The 18,318-nt window shown below is 42.4% G+C and overlaps 1 protein-coding gene across 2 annotated transcripts; it reads right to left on the bottom strand.

The window, feature by feature from the left end:
- Positions 1–3,508: 3,508 nt before the first annotated feature.
- Positions 3,509–17,846, bottom strand: LPAR4 (lysophosphatidic acid receptor 4). 2 transcript variants are annotated; one of them, XM_010175766.1, is made up of 2 exons: positions 17,596–17,846; positions 3,509–5,186 (listed from the first exon to the last, which is right to left on the bottom strand). In XM_010175766.1, the coding sequence occupies exon 2, from the start codon at positions 5,031–5,033 to the stop codon at positions 3,987–3,989; it is 1,047 nt and encodes a 348-aa protein (XP_010174068.1). In that variant the 5' UTR covers positions 5,034–5,186; positions 17,596–17,846; the 3' UTR covers positions 3,509–3,986. The 2 variants fall into 2 exon arrangements, with proteins under 2 accessions (XP_010174068.1, XP_010174069.1); XM_010175767.2 differs by lacking the exon at positions 17,596–17,846 and adding an exon at positions 11,164–11,174 and having other exon boundaries at positions 3,793–5,019.
- Positions 17,847–18,318: the final 472 nt, after the last annotated feature.

Genomic DNA, 18,318 nt, shown 5'->3' with positions numbered 1-18,318 from the left:
GAGATTTCTGTATTGCTTCAGCTTTCCAGCAGGACAACGAGTGGCAAAGCCTGTGGTGAGCTCCCAGTGGGTGAATTGCACATGGAGAACTGGGCAATAGGAGAAGTGAGCTGGCTGGGAGCAATGAAATCCTTGATGAATGCTGTATGTTTGGCATCCGAAAGGATTGCTGAGCCCTGGCTCTTAGCTTCAACTAAATGAAGGCATCGACTTGTAGTTAATTTGCTTTTTGCTTTTAAACTCATTGTTCTGGTGTGTGCCATTTGCTGGCAGTAGCCCTCAGACAGGGAAGAAGGACACTCAGCTGCGTTTCAGTCAGGAAAAACTGTGAATCCACTTTTCTTTTACCACCATCGTTCCTTCCAGCTTGGCTTTACCAACATCTGAAAAATTACTTTTCCTCTCTCTCTGGATGCATAATTTGTTATTTATACACAAACTGTAGAGCATTTACTTGGTATACCTGACCTAGAAAAAAAAGATTAGTTGAGAACTATCCTACCAGATGTGAGTGTCAGTCAACATATGATCTCCATATAATTTATAAGGTATTAAATTACCAAATAATGAATCTTTTCAGTTAGCATTTTGGCACATGATGATAGCATTACTTTTTATGTGAGAATATCAACCACAGCTCTTGCCCCATAAAACTGCAAACAGAAATTTGTAAGCATTGGCACTAGTTTAGCTAAGAAAAAGACACCCATTATGCTGGGATTACAGTTAAGCTATGTATGTAGAGCCTGGAGGTTGTCCAGTCACACGCAGTTCTTTCCCCCACCTCTCTTTTAACATTTCCTTAAGAAGGCTAGACAGTGGTTTCTAGGTTAGAATTTTTTTTCCCCTTGGATTTAACTAGAGGAAGGTCTGTGGAGTGTAGAGCAGAAGGTCTTCCAGGATCCTTGCAAACAAGATATTCCTCTGCTGTCAGCTCTGAGGTGCTGGGCCAAATTCTGCTCTCACCCCAGAGCAACTAAGCAGCCACCACGTGTGAGAACAGCCCTGTCCCACAAAGCTCCCAAACCCCCCTGAACTTGGGAATCTCATCTTTCTGCTTCTTGTTTGCAAGTGGAAAGAAGCAGCTTTAAAGCAAGGTTTGCAAGCTGACAGTTAAAAGATTGCCCATTGACAGCAAGCTGGCATGGAAACAAATTTCTTGTTAAAATTGAAATAATAAGGGGTTTTTCCTGGGAGAAGAGCACTTATGTACCAGATATCTTTCTTGCAAATAGGAAGAGGGTTTGAAGTGCACCCTCAGGTCTTTAGTTGAATCCTTCCTACTCTTATTCCTCCACTCTTCCATCCCTAAAAACAGAACTCTTGTCTTATTAACTACAATTTTTAACAACCAGTTAATGGTGGGGCAGTGGAATGGGGGTGTCCCACCTCTCTGGCACAGCTTAGGACATGTCCTAGAGTTGTCGATGGTTTCACAGCCCCTTCTTCACTCCACAGCACCATGGAGTGAAGGATGGTTTGCTGCATATGACAAACCCCACCTCTGGAAAATCCCTCTTGGCTCACTTTGCATTTTTATCTGAAGTTATGGAAACAGCTTCTCTGAAATACAGACGTTGAAACAGATTCCTTAAAGCAAAGGAAATATGAATTTTTAAAAAACTGGTTTTCTAAACAGGAAGGACGGGGGCACAGCGCTGCCTTTCACGTTGTCTATAGTCAAATGGCAAATACTGGTGCTTCTTAAAACACAGCTCACTGTTTCTGTCGGAGGCAAACTTCTCCCAGCTGCTGACAAATCCACTGTAATCGACTGTGCTCTTGTCCTGCCACATTTATCTCATGCCACCAACTAGTTTGATCTGTCCTTGGTTTCACATTTTGTTTCTGCTCCAAAGTGGTGTTGTCTGGGATAGTGAGTAATGGTAAATTTGAAGATGTTTTCGTAGGTAGTTACTCAAATCAATACACTCTTCAGTTGTACAAAGGTTGAGACTAGTTGCTGGTGTTTTTTTCTTGGCTATGAGGATTCAGAGAAGAGCTGATGAGGATTGTTTCAGGAAGGCAGCCCTGCTTTGGCAGGGGGGTTGGACTAGATGATCTCCAGAGGTCACTTCCAAACCCCTGTGATTCTGTGATGATTGTGATTTAATATACAGCAAAAATCTCCCAAGCCAGTCTCATGTGCAGGTTTCTAGCAAATATAGCTGTAACTTAAAGCTGAAGGGTCATAGTTTGGCTGCTTTCATACACCCTGCATATAATGAGTCGATCATCTACTTTTCTGCAGTTAGATCCAAAAGTCAGGGGCGTTAGATAAGTGACAGTCATCTTAGGGTAAAAATAAAATGATGTTTAGTGTCTGTCAGCCTTGGAAAGCAATTGATTTTTTTTTAATTCAAAGTGAATGTAATGCTAAATAAATATTCCCTTCAAAGCATGACATTTTTTACAGCTGAGATATTTTCACACTTTAAAAAAACCTTTGCTTTAAGTAATAATCACATTTGATGTGCAGCTCTCAGTATCTCACAAGACTTGATCTAAAAGACTTAAGAGAAAGAGTTGAGTGGAAAACATCTGTTCAATTAATATTTTGTCTGTCTTTTTTTGGCAATGTTGTCCTAGAAATAGCTTTATGCTGTACTGTGGAAAATACAGATTACTGATCTAACAAGTCATAACCTCATACTTTTTCAAGTTAAATTGTTTCTTATTTATCTGTCTTACATTTAAGAATGAATCAGCCTCTTAAGATCAGTATAGCTTCAAATACGAAGCAATGGCTGGAGAGATGAACCATCTAGTAAAACGCAATGACACATGGATAACTAACTTTCTATATATTTATAGAAACTATATTTATAAAAGGAAATGCATGATATGTAATAAATTAATTGAAAAACAAGCAAACACTGCTGTCACTCTCTAAGAATCTTAAAGAGCGCAGATAACTTGTTTTCCTCACTCATCTTTTGGAGTTACTTTGTGACCATCTAGTTTAATTAGCTGACTGTACAGCAAAAACCAGCAAGCCATCACAAGATCTTCTCTTAATTGGGGTGCTCTGACACCAACTGTCTGCATCCAAACAAGCTCTGGAGTAAGGTCAGCACTCTGTGATGCTTCAGCCCTCCAGCTGCACCCAGTTTCCATCAGAGAGATTTGTCCTTGTAATAATTCTGGGGTTTCAGGCCCTTTCTTTCAGTTGACTTTACAGTCTAGCCCTTACCAGGAATAGTCACATATAATCTCCTGGGACATAAAAACCCAGGTGCAACAGAGCCATAACGAGCTCTTTACCTCTCCCTGGAGGTGGCATTTCAAACAAATTAAAAGACAACTTAATCTGACAAAAATGAAACTTCTTATTTCACAACAGCATTATTAAATATTCTTTTTCTCTTATTTTCTCTTCTATCACCAAGCAACTGTTTTGCCCACTTTCAAAACCATTATTTACACTCCAAACCTCCCCATACAATAAATTCAACATGCCCATATCTAGTAAAACCAGGATGTATACTCTTACAGTAAAATAAGGAAAAGCCAAAAGTTTTTATTATGCCTTTTTAAGCAAACATACATATTGTGTGAAGTTATTGAGTTAACATATGATGATGCATCTCCAGAAGGCATGAAATATTGGCGAGTATCTCTAAGAAAATTACATTTTCTATTTCCCAACTGGTCCCATGTCAGCTACTGGGGGGAAAAAAAAAATGCCAAATGTTGGCATCTTCTGATTAAAGAAGCTGTTCTGTTGCCTCCTTAGTTGGCACGTATGTTGTCACCCATCTGTAATCTCCAAAGGGAGATCCATAGGGATTTTTGTATTTCATGTTCACCTGTTGCATCTGGTGGGACCATCCCAGTATAAGGATTTGTCTACCTGTGTCGTAGTTATTCCCCAGCAACTTTTCTTCATTAACACCCCATGTGAACCCACATATCCTGAACCAACTATCTCACACATGGTGTTAATCAAAAGTTAATGGAGGATAACTCCATGTGTAAACATCTCACTAGAAATGAGATTCAGATGTTGGGTCTCCTCCGTTTGTAATAGCCTGGTCACTTATTTCATCCTGTGGTGCTGGTAGTGCAGTCTTTGTTAGAGGTGTCTCAGTCTTGAAAAAAGAATCCATTTTGATCTGGGTTTTTAAGTTGAAAGACTTCTGGAAGGATTCTGATGTGAAGTAATAGATGAACGGGTCAAAGCAGCAGTTCATTGTCGCAATGCACAACGTGATGGGGTACATTGTCCTCGCAAACCTCTCCAAGGAGCAATTTGCTATCGCTTGGGACCGCACAAGAGCGTACAAGAAGAGTATGGAGTTGTAAGGCACAAAGCACACGACAAAAATGGCCACGTGCACAATGATCATTTTTAATACTTTCTCTTTGTTTGTCCCGATCTGAGACAAGGTGGCAGGTTTCCGGAGAGTCCTGAGAACTAAAGAAGAGCATGTAAGGTTAAGTAGCAAAGGAATTATGAATCCTACCACTTCAATAAATATCGTAATCTTGGACAGATAGGTTTTCCAGATACGTTTAGAAAAACCTTCGAAACAGGTTGTGCTGGTGTTGGAAATGTTGGTTGTGGAGAACAATGAAGCTGAAATTCCACCGCTGAGGACCAATATCCAAACACCAGCACAGACTATGGCAGAATTTCTCCTGGTCCTAATGGTGCGAGATCGGAACGGGTAGACGATGGCAAGGAAACGGTCAACGCTAATGCAGGTGAGGAACAGCATGCTCCCGTAGATGTTAGTGAGAAATGCTGTACCAGAAATCTTGCACAGGCTGTCTCCAAAAGGCCAATGCCTGTTGAAATTATAAAAAATTTTAAAAGGCAAAGTGAACACAAAAAGTAAATCTGAAACCGCCAAGTTTGTCATGAAAATGGCTGTTTCGCTTCGCATTTTCATCCGAAAGCAGAAAACAAAGAGGGAGGCACAGTTAGTAATCAAACCAAGGATGAAGACCACGCTGTACACGGCTCCGTACAAGTTGTACTTAAAGGAATCATCTGTCAAACAGGTATGATTGTTGCTGTGGTTTCCCATGCCAAAGTTGTGAAGTGCTTCCAAAGACCTTCAAACTCTACTTCAGTGACATCCATAAAATAAAGCAGCAATCTCTTCTCTTCCTGAAGAAACACATTCCAGGAAGGTTGCTTGACACCTTGCTACCACCTTGCCATCATGAATCCTTTCATCCTAAAGGAGAGAGAAATAGAAGCTATCAGTCTTGCAACCTACTATTACCTGAAGCACCTGTGCAAGAGAACATGTACCCTTTCCTTTCCAAATTAATGGGTGTGCAAACAACTGGTAATAAGTTTGAGTCTTTAGAAATACCACTATTTTGGGGACTTTTCAAAGTTGAACACAGCACTTCTTGTACTCAACCTTTCCTTTCCTTTCTCCATCTCTCCCTTGTCTTCCTATTGGAAGGAGAGTGGTTGCTGATTCCAACTTTCCACTTGGAAAGGATTTTCTTTAAAATTTGAGATGGAATTTACCCAGTGTGTTTGGAAAGAAATTAAATCATGGCCCCACCGTATTGTCCAGGTATGGAATCAAACAGTCTGAAATGTTCACCTAAATTTGTGACAAGAGGAGAAAGAAGTTGAAAGCTTTAGTGTTTGATTTTAACTGTGCAGAAATTAAAGTTCTCTGTTTTTTCAACCTTTTTTGATGCAAAAGTATTTAGAAATCCCAACCCTTTTATTGACAAAGTACTGCTTTGCCTTTTTTCTACTTGCAAATAGGAGCATCCTTACACAGGACTTTCAGAGAGAAAAACTGAAATGCTGTATTTCAGAAATGTTTTTCAAAAATACTTTCCAAACTTATTCTTGCCAATTTTGGAAAATATTGCTCTCTTTTTTTTTTCTCCTTAAAAATTCTGGCAAAAATTATATTAGTTTCAAAAAAGACTTTTTTTTTCTTTTCAAATGTAAAATGCTTTGCAAAAAGGATTCCTCTAAGCTGCACTGACAGCTTTGCTTCATTTCATTTCTACTCTTTGTTAAGGTTCAGAACCTGAAATTTGGGAAATGTCATAAACTCTCCTCTCCTAAGAATTTCTCCCAAGTCAGCAAACTTTAGGGAAGTGTAGAGTTGAAATGAACTTGTTGTCTGTGGGAAATCAATGCTTTGTGAACTGGCTTGATGTTCTCTTATTGCTATTTTAAGTATTGTTTTTTAAGGCAAATAATCAGTTGGAAAGTCTCCCTCACTGGAGTGAGGAGGATTTGTGTGTTGGAACTCAGGCAGGGCAGTTGGTACATCTTGGAAATATGGAGTAAAGTTGGATAATGAAGAGAAAGACCTTTCCCTTGTAAACTACAGCAAACTAAATACAAAACAATGTTTGTAATCTTCTTATAATCTAAGAAACATCTTAGTAGCTACAACTGCGGAGTAATTTAAAGATTAAACCTTTGTAAAGAGTAGGGTCATTTCCAGAAAGTGATCCTCCGACAACATCACTCCAACAGCAAACACATAACTGAGATGTGTTAAAGGTTGAAGTGGCAACATGTAAACAAATAAATTGGGGAAGAAAGCATGGAATCAGGACAATTTAGGATGAAAACTGATCAAAATGAAATGTTTTCCATATGTTTTCCTACTGGAAAAGCTCACGCTGCCAATTATTCTTGCATGCAGGCTGTCAGTGAGTTGGTCAAATGTCAAGTGTTGAGAAAGATGTAACAGTCACAGCTCTCCCAGATGGAAGGTGTGAGTTCTGCCCTCGCCTCCGAGTGCCTGCACAGCTTCAGCCTTGACAAAAACCAGCACTGTGACCCCGAGAAGGAGCAGCACCTTGCCTTTGCACCCTATAAATTGGTTGGACATAAAGCAAAACAGCAGGAAGGGAAGATTCCCCAGATCTCACATCTCAGAAAGATGATTTTCAAATGACTCAAACCTTTTGAAAACCAAAAAGATGATTTGGAACTATGAGGTTGGTCCTGGCAGGGATGGTTCACGCTCTCTGCGGGACTGGGGCAGTGAAGTGGTGCTTTGTGCTGGTTTGCTCCTCTGGCTCTGTTTGCTGTGCAAACCTCCAACTACCAGAATTCCCTGGGGTTTTCATAGGCAGCTTTGGTGCACGCTCTTCACTCCATTTAGTAAATTCTCCCTTTGGTTTAGTTGCATTTTGAGTTGCACATTTGTGAGGATATCCTGTGTTAGCAAATGTTCAAACCAGAAGTAGCTACATCCTTATCTGATTGTTATTGAATGTGTGGTGATGACAGAGGAGACCAAAACCCACGTTTGGGGCTTTCTCTAGAGCACATAGAATCATAGAATGGTTTGGGTTGGAAGGGGCCTTAAAGCTCATCCAGTTCCAACCCCCCTGCCATCAGCAGGGACACCTTCCACTAGACCAGGCTGCTCAAAGCCTCATCCAGCCTGGCCTTCAGCACTTCCAGGGAGGAGCAGCCACAGCTTCTCTGGGCAACCTGTTCCAGTGTCTGACCACCCTCACAGTGAAGAACTTCTTCCTAATATCTAATCTAAACCTCCCCTCTTTCAGCTTAAACCCATTTCCCCTGTTATGCAAACTGTGCAGGGCTTTGGGGACAGGGTAGGGATTTTTTTTTGGGCTGTGTAGAGTGAAATATTCCTCATGAATCTTTGTTGCTTTTGTATTTATCTTGGTGTTTTTCCTATTAAATTCATGACTGAATAAACTTTATTGTGAAATGACCTGAAGAAGATAGCGAGCATTTAAACTTATGAAAAGGATAATAGTATAAAATCTCAAAGGTGCACTTTGAGTATGTGAGAATCTAAATAAGTGAAGGTCTCACCTACAAGTTGAAAAGCCTTTAAGCCTGAACTTAGTTGGATTCAAAAGCACATGTGAGCTCCAACAGGAATAGCTGTGCCTCTTAGCTCAACCCCCTGCCTAATGCACTAAATTCTTGGCTTGTAAATCCCTTTCAGTAAAGCAAGAGACTGCATGTTATCTCCATCAGGAGCAATTTTTTGTTTATACTGAAAGGTAATCTCCATAAATAGACCCTTTTCTTCTGCTATGTGTAAAAACCCAGGTGTGCCAGAGCCTCCTGGTCCAGGTTTCATGTCCGGTTCCAAACTGAGGAGGTTTGAGAGGGATTGGGTGTCCTTTGAAACATTACATAGCCATGTGCCTGGGAGGTTGATGGAAACTCCACTTTCCAGTCTGTGCACACAGTCCAGGATTTTGGCTGTTCCTCAAAACACAGCCTGACGCAGCAGGTTTGAAAGGTGGCTTTGAAATGCTTACCTTACTACTGACATAGGTGGCTGCTGCCAGCAGCCTGACCCAGATACTCGTTACACAGGAGAAAAGATGCTCTGTCACTGGATTTGTTTTTCCCTGCTCTGCATCAGACAGCCATGAGGTCAAAACCCAGTTTTTCTGGTGTGTAAGTCTGTGGGATTTACCAACCAGCAATTGTCTAGTTAAGTTCTGGTTGTTAAAATACAGGCCTGTGTTGGTTACCTATCGAACACCAAGGTGGTTAAACAAGCTGACAAGTTGCTTTGAAACTCAGCCATGTGCTTTAAATTCTGCAGTGTGAGCCTACAGATTTATTTTTCTGAACTTAAAATTCAATTTCCTTCCTTTCCACTAAGGATTAAAGTGGTAGGATGCTCTTCATGTACATCACGGTCGCTACTGCTATTGCCTTGTTGGGGAAAAAGAAAAATAATAGAATTGTAGAATGTTGTGAGCTGGAAGGGACCCACCAGGATGATGGAGTCCAACTCCTGTCCCTGCACAGGACAATCCCAACATTCACACCATGTCCCTGAGGGCCTTGGCCAAATGCTGCTGGAATCTTGTCAGGCTTGGTGCCATGAGCACCTCCCTGGGGAGCCTGTTCCAGTGCTCCACCACCCTCTGCCTCAAGAACCTTTTCCTCATGGCCAACCTCACCCTCCCCTGCCACATCTTCCTGCCATTCCCTCTGCTCCTGGGATTTGTTGGTGGCCAGAGAGAAGAGATCAGCACCTGCCCCTCCTCTGCCCCTTGGGAGGAAGTTCTAGACCCCCATGAGATCTCCTCTCAGTCTCCTCTTCTCCAGGCTGAACAAACCAAGTGCCTTCAGCCTCTCCTCATATGGCTTTCCCTCTTAATCCTTCACCTAATAATAATAATAATTAAAAAACACCAAAAAAAACAAACCAACAAACAAAAAACTCCTCTAGCAATACATTTTAAAATGCTGAGTGAAGTGAAGTGAATATAAAGAAAACCACTTTATGGTTCTCTATTGGCCAAAATTTTACATCCTGTAAAATAGGGGACAGTACAGGAGGGCAGGGATGTGTCTGGCTGCTGTCACAAGTGGTACCCTAACAGAATATATAGCCTGGTTAATGTGGTGATATTGTGGATATTCTGGTTAATGTGGTAGTATGAAGAGAATATTGAGAATATTCTCTCTCGCAGTGGGGATGGTACATGCAAACCCACAGCACCTCTTGCTCATGTAACCCCGTTATTCTCCGAGCCGTGAAGTGGGGTTCAGCAGAGCAGCTGCCAGGGTTTGCTCCCATTTGACTTTTATTGTGGATACCCCTCATCTTCCGTGTACTGAAAACAAAGGGAAACCTCTACATATTACTTCCTACAGTGCACAAGCATCCTATTTACATCTCTCTTATTTCCACCTCCTGGCATCCCAAGAAATCTTCACAACAACCAGCTTGGAGGTTAATTCAGATCAACCATTTGTTAGTACAGAAAATCAGTGCAGGTAAAAAGCACGCTTTAAAATTCAATTCTGGGATTCCATTAAGCCCAATCTTTCTGCTTCACACACGTCCCGTTCTCCACAAGTCCATCAAATTGAGGTCAGACAAAACTGTGAAGTTTGGGACTGACATTTTTGCATCTTCACATGTTCTTTTTCTCACACGAGATGTGAAGATGAACGTAACTTTATCAGTCTGAAGATGTAGGACATCCTGTCTGTGTTCATTTAAATAACTAAACACCACGAAGCCTTTTCTGGTGAGGTCTGATACAGACTTTTCAAATCTGATGGATCTCTTTCTAGATTATCGCTGTGTGTACTCAGATTATCTCTAAATCTTGTGAGACAAAGGTTTTATAGGTACAGAAGCCAAAACCTGACAGATCAAAAGGGGGAGATCCTGACTTTTTGGGGGGTTTTCTCTGAGTTTTGTTCAGAAATGTCTCTAGGCTCTGGCAGCACTTGTTTTGATATGGTCTCAGACCCTGACCTTGGAAATAAATAAGTATTTTGCTTGGACACAGCATGTGCTTCATGCCTTCTCTTGACAAGAACTGCATTCATTAGAGGGATTTCCCTTCCCTGTTACTCACCCCGTTGGTACAATGATCGTGTGATGTGTAACTCACTCCACTACTGAGCCCGGGGGTTACAGCTTTATAACCACAAACTCTACCATTTCTTCCATTTCTGGGGTTTTATTTCCCTCCTTCATTCCACTTTAATTGTGCAGAAGGCTCAGAAAAGGTTTTGTTGGTTTGGATGGGAGAATGGTTTAGGGTTGGTTTGGGTTTTTTTTTTTTAAGATTTTTGCATAGATTATAATTCTACATGATAATTCTTCACTGTGAGGGTGGTCAGACACTGGAACAGGTTGCCCAAGGAAGTTGGGCAACTTAAACTCCCTGGAAGTGTTGAAGGCCAGGTTGGATGAGGCTTTGAGCAACCTGGTCTAGTGGAAGGTGTCCCTGCTGCTGGCAGGGGGGTTGGGACTGGATGAGCTTTAAGGTCCTTTCCAATCCAAACCATTCCATGATTCTATGAAACTGTAAGACCTGGATTCTTCCAGACTAATTACTGTAGGTAAGATGAGATACACTGCAACTGTTTGAGTATGGACTTAACAGATAAACAAGAAACTAGTTCTACCTGAAAAAGTAAACATTTCTGACAATTCTATGGCAATGCTAACGAGGAACTGCAACACCACCAAACTATCGTTTCTAAAGGCTTATAAATATTCACTTGAAAACCACAAAATGTGAATTTATAGAAAGCAAAGCAGCGATGGAAAACACAACAAAACCCTCTCGCCACCGAGTTCCCCACTGCTTTGCCACACTTCCCCTACCTCAGTGCCTGCAATGGGTTCTCCACTTGCTTTCACTTTTCAGTAAAAGTCTCACTGGCTATTTTTGATTGCAAAGAACTTGGAGAGCATTCACTGAAAGCAGTTATAAGAACAAACATCGGCTCTGGGGGAATCTTGTAGCTGGTTTTTTTTTTCCTATTTTGAGGCTGATAGAGGAGTAACTGTGTGGCACAGCAATGCTGGCTCTGATTTCCCAGTGCCAGCAGTGAGGGTTTCCATCCCAGTACGTGGGACACCAGGTACTGCCAGACCTGGTTGCTGGGGATGGGAAAAAACTTGGGATGGGAAATGGCTTGGGGACACCAACTTTGGAGTTGGCTTTTAAACCAACCAGTTTGCTGAGTTGCTCAGAGTTCTCCATCCTCCCCAGAGCTTCTTGCACTTCCACAGTAACCTTCGCCTATGTTTCTTCCCTTGGTGCAGTAGGAGCAGGAGAAAGGGTGGGATTAGACAGTGGGAAACGAAGCAGCTGCCTGTAAACAAAGCACTATTGACTGTATGAAGTGATGGAAAGTAGAAATGCTTTAATCTCTTTCATTGACTAATCCTAAGTGATGTATTTGAGAACAGTAGGAAAGAAGTAGACAGAAGTGTGACTTTGAAGTCCAGCAAAGGTTTCTGTAGCTTCAAAGAGCCATTCTTCCCTGTGTTTTATCAGAGTGAATGCCTAGCTGGTATGCTGGGCAAAAGGGGGACGTTTTCTGACAATTAGCATAAAAGACAGGCAGGAAGGTTCTTATTCATGGCTTTGACACTTATTGTGCAAGGATCTTCAATACCATCAGTTCCTCATTCCCCAGTGTTTGCCATGAGTGTAATAACAACTCCCACACCTGGTGGGAAGGTGAAATCATGAGTTACTCATGATATTTCAGTCAATCAGATTGCACTCTCTGCTTTTCCAGTCGTCTTTGATAGAAGAAAAACAAAACACGTGAGCTCGTGGGGCATTTCCCTTCACTCAGCCATCAAGGTTGATCCCAGAGATCCGATAGGATTAGGTGGGAGCATGCTGGCCACTCCTTTCCTCCCTACCTGGGGTGGCTTTGGTTCTCCAAGAACCTTACAGACCCTCTAAGTTCAACAGCTACTTTCTGTTGCCTGGAAGTCAAGGCACGAATGTCAGCAGGACCCCAATTTAATTCTTCTCTAAGATGGAGTGGGGAACCAGAAACCTGAGCCTGTTGGACCTCAAGCTAAAGGTGCTCTCCTTTTTTTTTTTTGTTTTTAGTTGGTCAGCACTGCCGTTGTCTCCTAACTGTCCTTGGAGACTTACAAAGCATTTCCTGCTCAGGGTGACTTCTCTGTGCTGTATCTGTTTTGTATTGAGCTAATTAAAATGTTTCCTTCTGAAGAGAACAGTGAACTGACTTACCCCATATTCAGACACTGATCCTCAGGGCATGACTCTCTTTTTGTTTTCACTGAGAATGTCTCTCTCCATTTACATCACCCCTTTAACCCTTGATGCACTCTGGCCTTCCCCATCCACTACTGCCTTCAGAGGGTCTGGTCTACAACCCAGAAATGACAGAATTCACCCCAAACTTCCCAGCATTATTTTATTCTTGTAAGAAGGACTTTTTTGCTTGCAAAGGAACTTTAATGTGATGATGGAGGATTTTTAGGAATGCTGCTTTTTTTGATCCTCTCACTAAGTGGAGATCACTTTATAATAACACTGCTAGTTTCAATAGGGATCCTGATAAGAGAAGATTTAGATGCAAAGAAAAAACTGATGAACCAATGAAAAGCAGAGTTGTGTTGTTTGACCCAATACTTGAAGATTTACAGGTTGTTTTCACTCAGGTGTAGAAGCTGGTGAAGGAGGTAGATATGTCTTTGATCTAGCCCTGTTTATTTACAAAGCATGGTTCAGGAAAAAAAAATTAAGAAAATAAAATATATCTTTATATATATATATAAAGAGAATCCTTTTCCCCTGAACCACTGGGGAATTCAACAACAGGACTTAGTTTATTTGCTCATGGTTCCAAAATGCTTTCCAGTCAGCATCCTGCCCAAAAAGCTTCCTTTCTTTGCTTTCTCTGACACCATTTCCAATGGTTCCTTGGTGACTGCTTGAATTTTGGGCTCCTTGTTACCTGTACTCAGCTCTTTGTGAGGTGCCTGCAGCCGCATGAAGCCCTCCTTTCACCCGAGCTCTCGCCCAGGGCTGGTTCCTCTGCAGCCCCTTTGCTGAAGCAAGGGCTGAACTTTCACCTCTGTTTATCCAAAAATTACAGGCTTTTTTGGTTTTCCTTGCATACATTAGCACCAACAAGCATCCATCCAGCTGCCAGCACCACAGCACAAACACCTATTTCAGCTTTTGCTAGTTAAACTGGGTGCAAGGAGGTGTGGCTGGTTTCCTTGTGGGTGCTGAGCACCATCCTTCAGCGGGGCAGAAGGCAACCTGTCCTCTGCTCCAGTGCTCAGGACCCTGAAGGATCTGTGCCTTGTGTTTATTTATTGGAGGGAGTTGATCAAACAGGGCTTTGTTCCCTCAAATTGTTTTATTCTATGGGGGAAAAGGGAAAGTTTGAGAGCTCTCTTCTGACTGTGGATGGGTTTCCTCAGCCTTAGTTTCACTTGCTCCAGTGGTCTGACCTCTGAGTCCTGGAGATGCACCATCCCCTCCTGGAGCGGGATGAAGCCTCCAATCCCCCCCTGTTCTCCTTGGTGCATGTTTCTCAGCAATAATTTTTTGCTGATTTGGAGGCATAACTGGAGTTTTCATGTCATCTCCTTCACCTCCCCTCTAAGAAAAAAAACATTAAGGTCTTGACAAATATTTAGTGCTGTGTAATGACAGGATGTGTGAAGAAGCACAGCGCACAGCTGTGATATTTTTCAGTAAGAACTTTAGAGTGTAAATTCGCACTGATGTGTTAAATAAGAAAGTTACTTCATAATGCAAAAATATAACATCTCAGGCCGTGAGTGTTTCTGTAGCAAAGTTTCTTAGAAATGAGATTTTTTAATACTGAGATAAGAGTAGGGGAATGACATTTTGGGACTGTGTAAGGGATGCTGCTTTTACTGCTAAATAGAGTAACTTTCATTTGCCATGTAAAAGCAAATGCATGATGGGGTGGAAGATTATCTGCAGGTTCAAGAAAATAAAATGGGAATATTATTAGATAAAAGTAAGAGTTTCTGTTGTTGCTATTTGCTGGCATAATAGTACTCAAAATATTACGAGCACGTTACGTACAAAGAAAGCAATCTGCTCTGCTGCTAGAATGCACCTTTGACTAGGAGCTTAGAGACTGATGAACGTCCCTCAATTTCACTTGCTAAGATAAAGAGACTTTCCTTTTTCTCCAAAACCAAACCATTGCAAACAATTCAGAGAACTTTCCTTGCAGCTGGGGTCAGCTAAGGCTAGTTTGGCTCCGAAGCGCTGTAGATCCTCACCTCCTTTTAGGGGACTGAAGTGAGAAGATGGTGTGTTAGAGGAAGTCTTGCAGAGCCACTGTCTGTCCTGGTGAATAAAGAGCTCCTCTTTTCAAGGAGAGAATTTGCCTTTTGTGAAAGGTGGTGGCTCCCCTTCCCTGAGACTAAATCGGGTCCTTATTTATGGAGGAGGAGCAACGTGTGAAGGAGCAGAGTGAGTCTCCGCACGCATGCTTGACCTGGAAAGACCCATTGAGGCTGGATGTGTGCTCCAGGAGCCATCCTCACCCACCCCAGCCCATGGACAGGATGGCTCACCGGCGTCTCCAGTCATCCTGGAGCACTGTGTGAGCCATCAGGCTGGGACCAGCACGTCATCTGTGTACACTTGGCCAGCAACACTTGGTAAATAGAACCCTGACACTCAAACCTGCTCTAGCCAGAGGTAGCTGCAGCCTACACAGATGCACCACAATTGCCTTAACTCCATCACAGACTGGAGAAGGGCGACCATCTTCCAGCTGGGAGGGCATCCTCTCGCTGGCACAAGCTGCAGGGCTGGGGCACAGTGAATGTTTCAATTGCTGCTTCTCAGGGCAGTGCAGGTTTTCATGGTTTTTGGCTCATTACACAGGACTCTGATTGAAAGTGAATGCGTAGTTGCATTCAGGCATTAGTTCTGTTTGTCTGTCTAGAGCTGAGCTCCTAACTCCAGAATCTGAAAGACATTGATTTTTATCAACTGCCTTAACCCCAGCTGAGGAGGAATCTCATTTTTAGTCTCAAAGGATTCAAGTGAAATGTATGCTCAGCCTCCCCCTCCCTTCCTCCCTCTCATGTTTTTCAGGACTTTCTTTTAAAATTCAGAAGCTTTGAACCTCCTAAAGTAGCAAGGTTAGTTTCCTGCCTGTTTTATTTTAGCTTTCAGAATGTTAGGAAGGGAAAAAAGATGGAAAAGTGCTCCGAGGGGGGAATATCCTTATCACCGACCTGTGAACTTTGCACTTCCCATCCTCTGGGTTTTACTGTTCTGTTCATGTTGGGGAGCAACACAAAACCACACAATTGTCTCTTCTCAAACAAAGATTAAGGAGTGTCATTAAAAAACCCAAATGTTTCTTGCAAATTCTCCTGCAGTGGGCTTAGGTTGTATTAAATCCTAATTCTTCCAAACAGCTGCATCTTTAGATCAAATATGTCGCTCCTCATTCATTTTATTTCTGACACCAGTTTTTCTGTCTGCTTAAACCTCTATTTGAATTTTGCTCATGGAATTTTGCTGCTGAGTTTAAAAGGAGTAGATTTTAGCCATAAATGAAAGCCAAAGTGATAAATACAATTTTAAAGCTTTGCAGTATAAAATATATAACCCAAGTCCTGATTTTAAATATAGTCTGTAGGATGTAGATCTCACATTACATGAAACTGAAAGGGTGCATCATTATGAAATGAAAGTCCAAGTTTATTCTACATTTATATACAACTCTTTCTTAAGCTTATATTATTTTTATGATACTGACTTCAAGTACAAAAAAACCCCCCTAACCAAGGGATTTTTTCCCCAAATCTGAAACAAGCAGCCGCGATAGAAAGTTCTTTAACTTGTCAGCCAGAGTGACACAATGAGAATTACGATGTGAATTATAACGTTTTCCACTGCAGCAGTTTGGAGGAGTCGCTCCCATAGTAATTACTTTCCAAAAATTTGGAGATAATCTTTCTCACTTTAAACAGAAACATTTGCCTCTCCCATCCCAACCACAGCACAGCTCCAGTAAGAGGAATGAGATCTGCACGTACAGAAAAAACACCGCTAATCTCCGCTGAAATGTACAACCCCAGCTAGTTTTATCCCACAGATTTCTCTGAGAAAGAAAACACAGAAAGAAAACAGTCCTTTTTTTTTGTTGTTGTTTTCAGAGCTGACATTAAATCTGGATGCTTTTCTATCGAGATAGAAAATGAGGAAATAGAAACTTACCAGGGCAGAGCAGCCGGGGCTGAGATCATGCTGGCGGCTCGGCAGATTTCAGCCCGATTCCTCCCTGACAGCCCACATTTATCCTTTTTGTGTGCGTGTGAGGCAAAACCCACTTAGTCCCACATGGAAGATCTGCTTGCTCGACTTTTTAAAAGTTTACCCCTTCATCTTTAAAATCTAAAGCCACTGGTAGTAGTTCTCTGCCTTCCTTTGTTCGGAGAGGAAACAAAACTGCTGAACGCTGCAGCCATCATGTCTTGGGAAAAACGGGACACAAGAATGGGCCCAATGTCTGGGCAGGGTCTGTGGGCAGGGGGAACTCTTGGGGGTCTCGCTAGGAAGCGCTTTCCATTGGGCAGGGAATGGATTATTAGTGCCTGAGCCCGCCCCGTGCTGGGGTCTCTGCTGGGTCCCTCTCACAGGGCTGTATTCCCTTCCAGAGCATTGCCCAGCTCGGAATTAACAGTTTAAGGACAGCCCAACAATGGGCAGCGTGGATTTCCTCAGTGATTAGCTGGCAGGGACAGCCTGTGTGTGAGAGTGTGTCCTTGTCTCCGCGCCAGCGATGGGAACGAGCAGGGGAAAAGCTGGTTAAATCTCGGATTTTCATTTGCCTGGCTGTAATTGTTAAATCTTGGATTTTCCTTTGCGTGGCTGTAATTGTTTTTCCTTCCAATTAAAAAAAAAAAAGTGAGGAGGAGAGGAGGGGAGAGTTTGGAAGCAGGAAAGCATTGGGTAAGACTAGGAAACTGCAAAGCAAAGCTGGCCATAAAAATCAAATCTCTTTCTGAACAGATTGAGAAAGGGGTGGGTTTTTACATTGAGGTTTGGTTGTTTTTTAAAAAAATCTTTTCAAAGGAGCTGACCACAACAATCTGGACTCTTGTCCCCCAGCAGTTTGTTCCAAAAGCTCTGGGTTCCTGCTGGAAAACCTGTAAGCTTCCAAATGTTTAGGGACATAATCACAATACTACATAATTAGAGTACTCCAGGGAAGGGCGGCTGCTTTGCCTGGGTAGCTCACCCTGAGAGCTGCTGCTGCTGCCGCCTTGCAGTGAATCTGCCTCCCAGCAGAGCCACTGGCTATAAAAGCTTTTTATTATCTCTTACCTTTAATATCAGCCCTTCAGCTAAGGGAAGAAGATCTTCTGGCAGCAGGAGTAACGCAGTGGATGGCTTATTTGCCTCTGTCTGCTTGTACCGTGAAGCAACCAGTGCCTTCTAATTTCTTTCTCAACCCTCTCCAGTTCCATAGGTTTGAAATCCTGAGTCTGTTTTTAAAGCCCAGCCTCCCACCTAACGCGCCTCGCTCGCATTGTGTTTGTCTCTCCTTTTCCTCTGCTCTTCTTGGCTGTTCCCACAGGCAGCCAAGGCCAGTAAACAACTCATTGTGAAGCTGGAATTAAGGTTATTCCTTGGGTTGGTGGCTGATGCATCGGTCTCTGACTCGCTTCTGCAGCACCCCCAGCTGCCACAGGCTTTTATCCAGTCGATGCAAATAACTTCCTGAATATCTCGTATAACAACCTAACTCCAGTCTGCAAAACCTCATCCTCTGAGAGCTCAGGGTTTAATAAAACAGAGAAAAACACGAGCGTGGATTGGGATTGGAAGTGGTGAAGGTGCAGATGTTTCCTGCTCCTAACGGTCAAAGGTCCATTTTCCCTTTTTTTTTAAAGCTGGTAAAGGTGACAGACAACCTAGGTAAATTGTGAAGGGTTGGCCAAAGACATTGACTGTCACCTTCACTTGTGTCCAAAGTGGGGGTGAGTATGCGGGCTGGGAGAAGGCTCAAGGTGCAAAATCTACCAGTATCACCAGTAAACTTACATA

The sequence above is a fragment of the Antrostomus carolinensis genome, unplaced genomic scaffold (genome assembly GCF_000700745.2).
Source record: "Antrostomus carolinensis isolate BGI_N321 unplaced genomic scaffold, ASM70074v2 scaffold9179, whole genome shotgun sequence".
NCBI classification, from domain to species: domain Eukaryota; kingdom Metazoa; phylum Chordata; class Aves; order Caprimulgiformes; family Caprimulgidae; genus Antrostomus; species Antrostomus carolinensis.
This window is presented reverse-complemented; position numbering and strand designations above follow the sequence as displayed.

What these genes read in the sequence shown, in the direction of transcription:
- LPAR4 (XM_010175766.1), bottom strand. Translation starts at nt 5,033, where the DNA reads ATGGGAAACCACAGCAACAATCATACCTGTTTGACAGATGATTCCTTT.